This window comes from Diabrotica virgifera, chromosome 10 (assembly GCF_917563875.1).
Source record: "Diabrotica virgifera virgifera chromosome 10, PGI_DIABVI_V3a".
NCBI classification, from domain to species: domain Eukaryota; kingdom Metazoa; phylum Arthropoda; class Insecta; order Coleoptera; family Chrysomelidae; genus Diabrotica; species Diabrotica virgifera.
The window spans coordinates 36442560-36454764 of NC_065452.1; the positions used below are offsets into that span (position 1 = coordinate 36442560).

General features: G+C 32.1%; 1 protein-coding gene across 1 annotated transcript in view; it reads left to right on the forward strand.

Moving 5' to 3' along the window:
* The window catches only part of LOC114335311 (uncharacterized), a 149801-nt gene that overhangs the window by 9292 nt on the left and 128304 nt on the right, over positions 1-12205 (forward strand). The window contains exon 2 of the mRNA XM_028285534.2: positions 6933-7045. Within this exon, the coding sequence (XP_028141335.1) occupies positions 6933-7045 (113 nt within the window). The remainder of the gene's footprint in view (positions 1-6932; positions 7046-12205) is intronic.

Below are 12205 nucleotides of genomic sequence, written 5' to 3' on the forward strand. Positions count from 1 at the left end.
ATGGATTTGGCCTGAACAAGAAACTGAAAGAAGGGAAAATGAAGAGGCAGAATTAAGTCTTGGGTGCTTTACTGGTTTTGAATCAGACACTTCCGATGTTAAACCATCATTTTAATTAATTTTCTAAATTTTGATTTTATTTTTTAACTGTTCAGAATTTTAAGTTATTTTGGAAAAATAGAAATACCTATATGTTTAAATTAATGTTTTCAATATTTTTACTTAATTTAGTTGTTACTTGGATACTCGTATCATTTTGTTTTCCGTTTATGTAACATACATACTACCATACGTACGTTTATATTTTTGTATTTTTTTAAGTATAAATATATACTATTACATTGTACATTTAGAGTCTTATTTTGATCAATTTAGTTTCTCTATTGAAATGTTTTCCAAAATATCATAAATATCATATAAATATCACATTTTGGATATATATCGGATATATATATCATATACAGGGTGTAACAAAAATACAGGTCATAAATTAAATCACATATTCTGGGACCAAAAATAGTTCGAATGAACCTAACTTACCTTAGTCCAAATATGCACATAAAAAAAGTTATAGCCCTTTGAAGTTACAAAATTAAAATCGATTTTTTCGAATATATCGAAAACTATTAGAGATTTTTTATTTAAAATGGATATGTGGGATTCTTATGGCAGGAGCATCTTAAATAAAAATTATAGTGAAATTTGTGCTCCCCATAAAAATTTTATGGGGTTTTGTTCCCTTAAACCCCCCCAAACTTTTCTGTACGTTCCAATTAAATTATTATTGTGGTACCATTAGTTAAAGTCAATATTTTAAAAACTTTTTTGGCTCTTAGTATTTTTTTGATAAGGCAGTTTTTATCGAGTTGCGACTTCTTTTTTAATATGTTTACATCAAAATTTTATGGGGGTTTTGTTCCTTTAAACCCCCCAAATGTTTGTGTATGCTCCAATTAAACTATTACTGCGATACCATTAGTTAAACAAAATGTTTTTAAAACTTTTTTGTCTCTTTGTATTTTTTCGAAAAGGCAACTTTTATCGAGATATGGCTTCTTTTTTAATACGGTTCAAAATATACCTAAAAATGTAAATCATACATAAATTTTCATATTATTACCAAGTCTCCATAATCGTACTTAACCATATACAAATATGTGGTGGATTTGACAAATATTCAAAATATCTCGATAAAAACTGACTTTTCGAAAAAGTACTAAGCCAAAAAAGTTTTAAAAATATTGTGTTTAAGTAATGGTACTACAATAATAATTTAATTGGAACGTACACAAAAGTTTGGGGGGGTTTAAAGGAACTAAACCCCCATAAAATTTTTATAGGGTATCCAAATTTCACTATAATTTTTTCTTAAGATGCTACTGTCATAAGAATGCCACATGTCAATTTTCAATAAAAAATCTTTAATAGTTTTCGATATATTGGAAAAAATCGATTTTCATTTTGTAACTTCAAAGGGTTGTAACTTTTTTTATATGCACATTTGTACTAAGGTAAGTTAGGTTCAATCAAACTATTTTTGGTCCGAGAATATGTGATTAAATTTATGACCTGTATTTTCGTTACACCCTGTATATGCGATATTTTTATATTTATGTAAATATCATGGATATTTTGTGCCTTGATTTTAAGCGTAACTCACTTACTTTTAATGATAAAAGTTTTTTAAGAAACAAAAATTAACCTTTTTTAAACTCTTTAAAAAAGTTAAAATGAGTTTTCCCAGGAAAGTGCTCCGTTTTTTTGTCATTTCACTTCGAAATATTCGATTTTGGAATTGGACGAATAAGAACCTACATTTCATTAGCTATAACTCCGCTGCTGGTAGGTATGCAGACTCCATGCACACACCATTTTTTTTACTTTTTTATAGGCTATATTTTTGCTAAGAATATTTTTTTCGATAAAATCCCTTCTTTTTGAGTTATCTCCGAAAAACTCTCCAAAAACATGTTTTTTTAAGTTTTTAAAGATGAACATATTCACTCGCAAATAACTCGAAAAGTATTGACTTAGTGAAAAAACTCTATAGGGCAAAAGTTGCTCAGAATTAGTCATTTTATATAATTCCGAACTTAATTTGAATGTATATTTTTTCACCCCCGAGAAGGGGTGTAGAATTGTAAACTTTTTCTTATATAATAATAGACAATTTCAACTACCTATTCCCAAATTTTCATCCTTCCTTTATTTTTTTTGGGTCAGATTGTTCTTTGATCGGGCTATACTGCCTGTTCATTGCCGTCAAGTCTTCCCTGGACGATGAGGTCCAGCAGTCTCGCCATCGTTTGGTGATCTACCCTCTGGTCTTTTACCTACTGGGTTATTCGTTTTTGCGCTTTAAACGAGTCTGCTGTCCTCCATTCTCTTTATATGTTTGTTCCAATATCTTCGCCTCTGTCTGACCCACCTTCCAATGTCCTATATTCCACAGTTTTGTCTGATATCTTCACTTCTTATTCTGTCACGTAGAGTTTTGCCTTAAATACTTCTTGGTGTTCTTATTTCAACTGTTCGCATCATTTGTAACGTTCTATTTGTGTCTGATCTTGTTTCTGCCGCATATATGTTATAATACCTAAGTTTTAAATATTTTATTGCTGTATATTATTAAATATATTATAGTTAATGAATAACATTAACATTGCATAACAAAATTAAATTTAAAAATTATATTTTTAAACAAAACGTACTTAGTGGAATAGTTGATTTTTGTAAAAATTCATAGGTGGTCATAATAATATGGCCAGGGACTGTATTGTATGAGCTAATTAGATGAGCTAATCCAAGATCCCACAAATAACTTAGTAAAACAACGATTATAAAAACAAATTAAGACTTTTAATTAAAAACATAAGAAATATTAACTGACAGATAGAAAATGCAAATGAATTAAATACGCATTACAGTACATTAGGACAAAAGTATGGACAACAAATACCCATTTGTTGTCAAAACAAATACCCACAAAGTGTAAATAAAACTAATATACCAAACAACACAGCAAAATATCTTCGTGCGACTCAATCCTTATTGTGTGCAAAGGACAAGTGCGTCAAAACTACCGCACGAGAAATCCTTCGCACGTTCAAAATTCTTATAATGTGAAACAGCACTAACGGAGTTGTGTGTTTCCACGGAAATACAAAAACATTCCTTGCATCGGCATCGTTTAGTTGCCTTACCGAAGATCTGAAGATGCATAGCACATTGTAGTATGCGAAACCGGTCGTCGTAGGTAATATTAAACTGATTGTGAGTATATGTAAGTCTACTTTTATTTATCTTACCTAAATAAAAAATAAAAATATATAGTCCGTCCGCTATAACTTTTCCCATGCGGTATGATTCATTTTCAATCAAATTAAGTCAAAACATAAATTGAAACGAACGTCGATGTGTATATACATTTTGTATACTGTATACTATATACTACACACATCGGCGTACGTTTCACTTTCTGTTTTGACTTAATTTGATTGAAAATGAATCGTACCGCATGGGAAAAGTTATTGCGGACGGACTATTGCCACTAAATAAGCCACAATTTAACTAAAAAAAGTATTTTATAACGCTTTGACATCCGATTTGGGCGTTGAAACGTTAATAAAATGTATATGTATGTATTTGTAAATACGTTTAATGATATTTCAAAATATAAGATACGGTTAGGTTAGTCCGGACGTGGTAATATTCAGCAGATAACAACCACGAATCTGTGAAGATTGAGATAAGACCATTTTAGTTCGATAGTAATATATACAATATGATGACATATTCAGGACAACTCTTACAAATAATTCATTTAGATAAGTAAATAATCTCACGTTATTAAAGTTAGAGTTAAATTTTAATATCTACAGTTTTTTAATTAAACAATCATAAGAATAAATAATTATAAATATGTAGTAAATCGAGTATCATCTACCAATCTGTCCTAAAGTATACATTTTACTTGAATGAAATATTAGAAAACGATAACATGGAAAAAAGCTAGGAAAAACTTAAACATAACATAATTAACGCAGCAACAGCATCACTTGGAGAGATGAAAGGAACGTACACTAACATATCAAAATAGAAAGCTCCATGGTTTAGAGAGGAAGAGAAGACAAAATGCGAAATACTCGTTGTAATTTCGAGTAATTTCGAGTAATTTCGTTGTAGTCGTATGTTTTCACGGGAATACAAAAACATTCCTTGTATCGGCATCGTTTAGTTGCCTTAAGCGTCGTTTAGACACAGCGATAAGTCACAGCAACTTAATGTGATGACAAGTTGCTGTGATTTGTTGAAGATTGAAACGCTGTTTAGACGCTGCGATATGTTGTTGTGATTTATCGCGATGTGATTGACCACAACAAGTTGAAGAGGGGAGTATTGTGCACACTTTACATCCTTCAATACATTATAACGAGTTTTCATCCTAAAGCGTCGTTTAGACACACCGATAAATCCAGCAACTTATCCATATCAGTCGAGCTGTTGCAACTTATCGTTGTATGTAAACGATGCATCCAGCGATTTATCAAAGTTGGAGTTGGGTTGAAGTTGGTATCGGGTTGAATCAACTTATTATCGATCGAGTTGTTTTAAATTTATCGTCGTGTCTAAACAGTACAGCGATTTATCATTGGAGATGGGTTGCATCAATTTAGGCGAATCTTACCGTATTATAATTTATTTACATATCCAATTAAATGTACAGGGTGATTGATTAGTGGGGTAAAGCTACGTAGATCCGTTATAGTAATAGATAGCAATAAAAGTTAATAACAAAAATTGTATCCAACTTTGAGATTCACATTTCAAAATTAATTAGAATGTTACAGAGGGTGTTCGATAACATAGTGGCAGACCAAACTTAATTTTTTTTATTGGAACACCCTGTATTTTATTTTATATTCAAAATCTTCTTAACTTCGCCATTACAAATGTATAAAGGATTGTTATGTTATACAGGGTATTTTACAAAGTTATAACCAATTTTATATGAAAATTGTAACAAGTTAACTCATTGTATAAATAAAAATAAGCATAAAAGTAATGGATTATTGATGCCATTTTTTTATTTATTATCAAAATTTTCATAAATTATTCTTCTTCTTCTTTTTGTATAGACATGACTGTCTGTTTTTTCAATGTACCTCTAGTAAGTTGTCGTTTCATCGTTTCCGTGGTCTTACCACTGATCGTCTGCCTATTGGGAAACTGTCTCTCGCTGTCCTGACTACTCTGTTGTCATTCGGTTTATGTGGTCATTCCATTCTATTCTTCTGTTTCTTACCCTGTCTTCTGTCGTATATCTGCACTTCTAGCTCTGTCCCATAAAGTCTCACCATCGATTTTTCGAAGGGTTTTCATCTTCGCTGTTTCGAGCAATCTTTTTGTCCTCTGTGTCGGGTCGTGTTTCTGCCGCGTATGTCATTATTGTTCTGATGACTGTTTTGTAAATTCTGCCTTTCATATCTTTTCCGATATTTTTATTTCACCATATTGTGTCATTCAGGCAACCTGCGGCTCTGTTTGCTCTATTAACTTGATCTTCCACTTCTGTTTCGAACCTTCCGTAGCCAGATAGTGTGATGTCTAGGTATTTAAACTCCATTACTTGTTCTATTGTCTCACCTTCCAGCTCCAATTTAAAGCGTCGTTTAGACACAGCGACAAATCAAGCAACTTATCCGTATCAGTCGAGCTGTTGCAACTTATCGTTGTGTGTAAACGGTGCATCCAGCGATTTATCAAAGTTGGAATTGGGTTGAAGTTGGTATCGGATTGAATCAATTTGTTGTGATGATCGAGTTGTTTTAATTTATCGTCGTGTCTAAACGGTACCCGATTTATCGAAATTGGAGTTGGATTGCATCAATATGGTAGAATAATACCGAATTAGAATTTATTTACCTATCAAATTAAATGGTTACCATTAAGGGGATGGGTACGAACTTTCGGTACGTACTTTCGGCTTCAAAGCTATTTAAATGGGATTCATTTTTGTCGAAACCTGAGAAAACTAATAAGTATTTTTGAAAAATTTAAACGCAAAGAAAAATAAAAGTAAACTAATAAATTTAGACATAGGGAATATTGTATACAAATTAAAGTACGGTAATGGTACTTTTTAATAGTGATATAAAATACAGGGTATCCCATTGAAATTTTACTGAAAAAATAATGTACTTGAGTTTTAACTCACCCTTTATTAGATATAAAGTAAATACGCAATATCAACCATTTTTAAAAATTTTGACAATAAATAAAAAAATATGGCATTAATAAACCATTGCCATTGTGCTTACTTTTATTTATACAATGAGTTGAACTTGTTACGATTTTCATATAAAATTGGTTATGACTTTGTAATTACCCTGTATAACAACCTTTATATTTTTGTTATGAAAAAAGTAACAGGATCTATTTGTTTAGGATGAAAACTAGTTATATTCATTGAAGGGTCTAAAATGTACACAATGCTCCCCTCTTCAACTTGTTGTGGTCAATCACATCGCGATAAATCCACATCAACTTATCGCAGCGTCTAAACAGCGTTTCAATCATCAACAAATCACAGCAATTTCATCGCAACTATTTGCTGTGACTTATCGCTGTGTCTGAACGCCGCTTAATTCATTGAAGGGTCTAAAATGTACACAATGCTCCCCTCTTCAACTTGTTGTGGTCTATCACATCGCGATAAATCACAGCAACTTATCGCAGCGTCTAAACAGCGTTTCAATCATCAACAAATCACAGTAACTTGTCATCGCAATTAGTTGCTGTGACTTATCGCTGTGTCTGAACGTCGCTTAAGTCTACTTTGATTTCTCGTGACTCATACGTGCAACCCATTCAACATAATAACTTTTTGTATTTTTTCTTGAATACTTAAATTTGGGAATTATTTGTTGCAGGTTTGTTGTTCTGCCTATCTAGTCGGATCTCTGCCAGTGGTTTCTACGAAATCAGTAACATTGACTTCTATAATTCTGTTTTTACAGATTCTCTTGATTGGAGATTGTTACAGGTACAGTAGTTTTAGTAAATATACACCCCCGGCAAAATTAATTGCGCACCTTGTATTTCTTTCAATTTGCAGAAATTGTCAATCTTTTATCATATTTTATGAAAGATATGGTGTAAACCACGTATGAGGAAAATAAAACAATAAAATTATTAAAAAAAAGTCGTTTATCAAGGGATGCTTAGCAAAAATCCAATGTTCAAAGATATTTGAAGAAAGTTCAAACAAACATAATTTTGAAAATTATACTTAGACCAGGCATGACAAGGGCTGTATCGTAGCCCCCGTTAGGTAAATTATTCCGATTCGTTTTTTTGCACAAACTTACTCAAAAAGAGGTCCTTATAATAAATCCACAGGGTGCGGGGAGGTACCGCGGTAGGAAAATTATTTAAACAATTGTTTTAAACAAATTCAAAAAATCAATATTTTCACTTCGAACAATTATTTTTTGGTTCTTTGGGTCATTATAAGCAAAAAAGGTCTCTTGTGATTTTTCTCTAAAATTGATAGTTGTCGAGTTATATGCTATTTAAAATTTGAAAAACGCGAAAATGGCCGTGTTCAATACTTAATAGGTAACTCGCTTAAAAATTATTATTATGAAAGTTAGAAAGTGACTAAATCAAAGTTTAAAGCCCACCCTAAATTAACAGTCAGCGCTATGCACGTATTAGGCGGCCGTCAATGGTGAGTGCGAAAGAGATGCACTATTCCGGCAGTCCAATGGTGCATCTTACTCGCACTCACATTGATGGCTGCCTCAATACGCTCTGAGCGCTCATTGATAATAATTAAAAATAACAGAAAAAAAACAGTAAATCCTGTATAAAAGGTATATTTAAATATACCTTTTATACAGGATTTACTGTTTTTTGTATCACATGGTATACAGCTAACTACAGGAAAACTTTTTCCTTGTGGATTATTAAAAATAACAGCTTAGTAATATAGTCCAGGGCGCATCTGTTTTGAGATGGACGTTGACAGGTGACTCATATTTTTTTGCTCCTATTGAAATTGTTTGGAATTAACTCCTATAATAATAATTGAGTTATCCTCCCACTCAAAAAGGTCCGGAACATTGTTTAAATAATCAAAATATCAAAAAATGAAGGAAAAATTCGATTTTTTTCTTCGTTTTTTGATTATAACTTTAAAAGTATTCACTTCCGGGAAAAGTTGCACCAACATAAAAGTTGCGTAATTAAATTTCCTGCTATATAGGAATGGTTAAAAATTTTAAAAATTGTCACACTTGTTGCAAAATAGCAATAATTGCGAAAAACCCATCAAAAAAACAAGTATTCGCATTTTAGATTTTTCAACCATTTATGCTATACGTAGGACCTTCATGTTTTACCCAGAAAAACTATATAATACAATAAAAAAATACAGTAAATTTCATTAAGATCGATTCAATAGATTTTGCAAAATAAATTTTTGCAATCCAGCTTTAGCAAAAAAAAAATCATTTTTTTTAAATGTTGCAGGACTGAAAATAAAGCAGATACCAAGTTGAAATTTTGTTTACATATAGAAGAACTCTGTAGTCTGTACCTTTCATTTTCAATTTGCAAAATCAAAATCGGATAACTACCACGTCGTCGTCAGGAATTTTTTTAAATAAACATTAATTTTGGGTGCTACGCGCAGGACAGCGCGCAAATAATCTCTTTCAATCATTTTAAAATTTCTTTCAATCTTTATCTAATATATTATTTTCTCACTCTTTATTTTGTTGTATTTTAATATTTTAATTCCACAAAAATCAAACTAATTTGACTATTGTTTGTGATATATTATTTAAACAATTGCATATGTTTAAAAATAATAAATTTTTATTCTCTAAGTTAAAATATATGAACAAAGAAAGTTTTTGCTAAAAAAAGTGTTATTTCAAACGACAGAGTATGTGTTTTTATTTTGCAATAAACAAATTTATTTATTTATACCGAAATGTACTAAAAATTAAAATTTATCAATCATTATCAAAGGTCATTGGAATGCCCAATCAGAGCAAACGTATCCGCTGTCCTGCGCGTAGCACCAAAAATTAATGTTTATTTAAAAAAATTCCTGACGACGTGATAGTTAACCGATTTTAATTTTGCAAATTGCAAATGAAAGTTACAGTATTCTTCTATATATGTAAAAAAATTCAATTTGTTATCTGCTTTATTTTCAGTCCTGCAACATTTTTAAAAAATGAATTTTTTTTGCGAAAGCTGGATTGCAAAATTTATTTTGCAAAATTTGTTAAACCGATCTTAATGAAATTTACATTATTGTTTTATTATATCATATAGTTTTTCTGGATTAAATATGAAGGTTTCAAGTTTAGCATAAATGGTTGAAAAACGTAAAATGCGAATACTTGTTTTATTATGTTTTTTCGCAATTATTGCTATTTTGCAACAAGGGTGACAATTTTTTAAATTTTTAGCTAATCCTATATTGTAGTAAATTTAATTACGCAACTTTTATGTCAGTGCAACTTTTCTCGGAAGTGAATATTTTTAAAGTTATAATCAAAAACGAAGAAAAAAATCGAATTTTTCCTTAATTTTTTGACATTTTGATTATGTAAACAATGTTCCGGACCTTTTTGAGTAGGAGGATAACTCAATTATTATTATGGGAGTTAATTCCAAGTAATTTCTGCAAAAAAATATGACTCACCTCTCAACATCCAAATGTACTAATATTTTTACAGATGCGCCCTTGTCTAATAAATTAATGACACAAATTTCTTCAGGATCATGTAGGGGGCTTTAAACTTTGATTTGGTCAGTTTCATAATAATTTTTTTTAACTCTTTTATTCAGCAATCTACTAATAATGACAATAAGCGTTTTTGTTGACAAATAATTATGACGTGTACAGGATGCTTCAGTAAGCACTCTGTTTTATAATGTAGCTATTGCTACCTTTATGGCATTACCTCTACTATTTACTATTTACCTAATTAACCTATTATTTAAGTCTCTTGGTGTGAATTTTTAATCTTCTTTCTTCATGCAAGTCTTCAAACAACCGCTTTTCTGAACAACTCGTTAGGATGTGTAAGACACTCTTTCGCGATATGTTACACTATACTCGTATTCACTTATTACTTCTTGCACTGTTGGAGTTGCTCAGTCTCGTTGGATCACTGAGTTGGGCACGTAGTACGGAGTATCAAGAATCAGCCTTATCGTTTTGTTTTGGAACCTATGTATTATATTTATGCTGCTAAGTAAGGTGTTCACCAGAGCTGGATACCGTAGGTCCAAATGGGCTTTTTAATGGCTTTGTAGACCAGTAATTTGTTTTCTAGAGACAACTTAACTTAGAGTTTCTGCCGATGATCCAGTATATACTGTATAGACGACTTTAGTCCTAACTGTTTGCGTTTAGTAAAAATATGTTTTCGCCATGTTAATCTTCTGTCTAGGTGGATTCCCAAGTATTTTACATCTTCGGCTTGAGGTAAATTGTTGTTGTTAAGTTGTACTGGTGGGCAAGTTTCTTTACGGAGTGTAAATATTACATGTGTAGATTTTAGTTCATTTGCTTTCATGCGCCATTTCGATAGCCATTTTTGTATTTTGTTAAGGCAGATTTGAAGTTGTCTTGATATGCTATCTTTAGGTCTTCGTGTGAAGAGAGAGCAGCTGTATCGTCCGCAAATGTGGCTATTGTAACCATCGGTGTAGTAGGAAGATCACTTGTGTACAACAAATACAGGATAGGTCCGAGTACACTGCGCTGTGGTACCCCTGATTTTATGGCGTTCAGAGGAGAGTATTCTTGGTTTTGTCTGATAAGGAAGTGTCTATTGGTTAGGTATGATTTTAGTAACAGGAAGTGGGGATATGGGAGTAGCTTCTTAATTTTTTAGAAGAGTCCAATATGCCATACTTTATTGAATGCTTGTGACATATCAATAAAGGCAGCAGAACAATAACGTTTTTGTTGGAGGTCATCGTTAATCTTATTAACTATTAACTATTCTATGTACTTGTTCGGTGGTACCATGTTTGTTTCGGAATCCAAATTGATAGTCTGGAATTAAGTGCATCATTTCTGTTATTGACTTCAGCTTTTTGACGTATATTTTCTCGAAAATTTTGGAGATAGTTGGTAGCAAGCTAATAGGTCGATAGGAGGTAACTTCTTCTAATTTCTTGTCTGGTTTGGGGATCATTATTATTTGTGCTACTTTCCAGATCTTTGGGTATAAAGATATACTAACATAATGTTAGTAATTTAAACCATTTGGGTGTTGATTCCTGAAGCACTTTTCCTGTGATAAGATCATATCCCGGTGCTTTTTTAATGTTAATAATTATTTTTAACCGGGTTATTAAGCCTTGAAAATAGTTTTTTTTCGCGTTTTTCACATTTTAAATCGCATATAACTCAATAACATTCAATGAGAAAAATCACAAGAGATCTTTTTGCTCAGAATGACTCAAATAATCTAAAAAAAATTGTGGGAAGTGAAAAAATTGATTTTTTGAAATTGTTTAAAAAATTGTTTAAACAAGTTTCCGACCGCGGCACCTCCCGGCACTCTGTGATTTTGTTATAAGGACCTCTTTTGAGCAAGTTTATGCAATAAAATCGAATCGGAATAATTTACCTAACGGGGACGACGACACTGCCTGGTTTAACTCTAATTAAAAAAAAATTGAGCATTAATAATAGGTGTTTACCGCCTCTGGCCTTTAGGACTTATTGGAACCGATTCGGCAATCCATTCATGATATTTTGGATAACCGATTGGGAGATCTAGTGCCAATTCTCTACCGCAGCGTTTCCCAACCGGTGGGTCGCGACCCACTAGTTGGTCGCGGGCGGCTTTAAGGTGGGTCGCGGCGTGGCTCTTACAGTAGCTGAGTAGCGTACAGTGACTGTGCTCCTTATTTTTTTCTATCATAATTAGTGAGGGATGGGTCGCAAATATGAAAAAACTTCAGAAGGTGGGTCGCCAGACATAAAAGGTTGGGAACCACTGCTCTACCGCATCCGTCTTGAGCTACTGTACGGGCTGAACTACGGTACGGGATGTGATCAGAAGATTCCGTGAGACAGTTTTATACACCCGCAGACTTTTTTATAAATTAACGCATTTTTTATATAGTAACCTAAACGACTATTTCGATCTGTAAAGAGTAC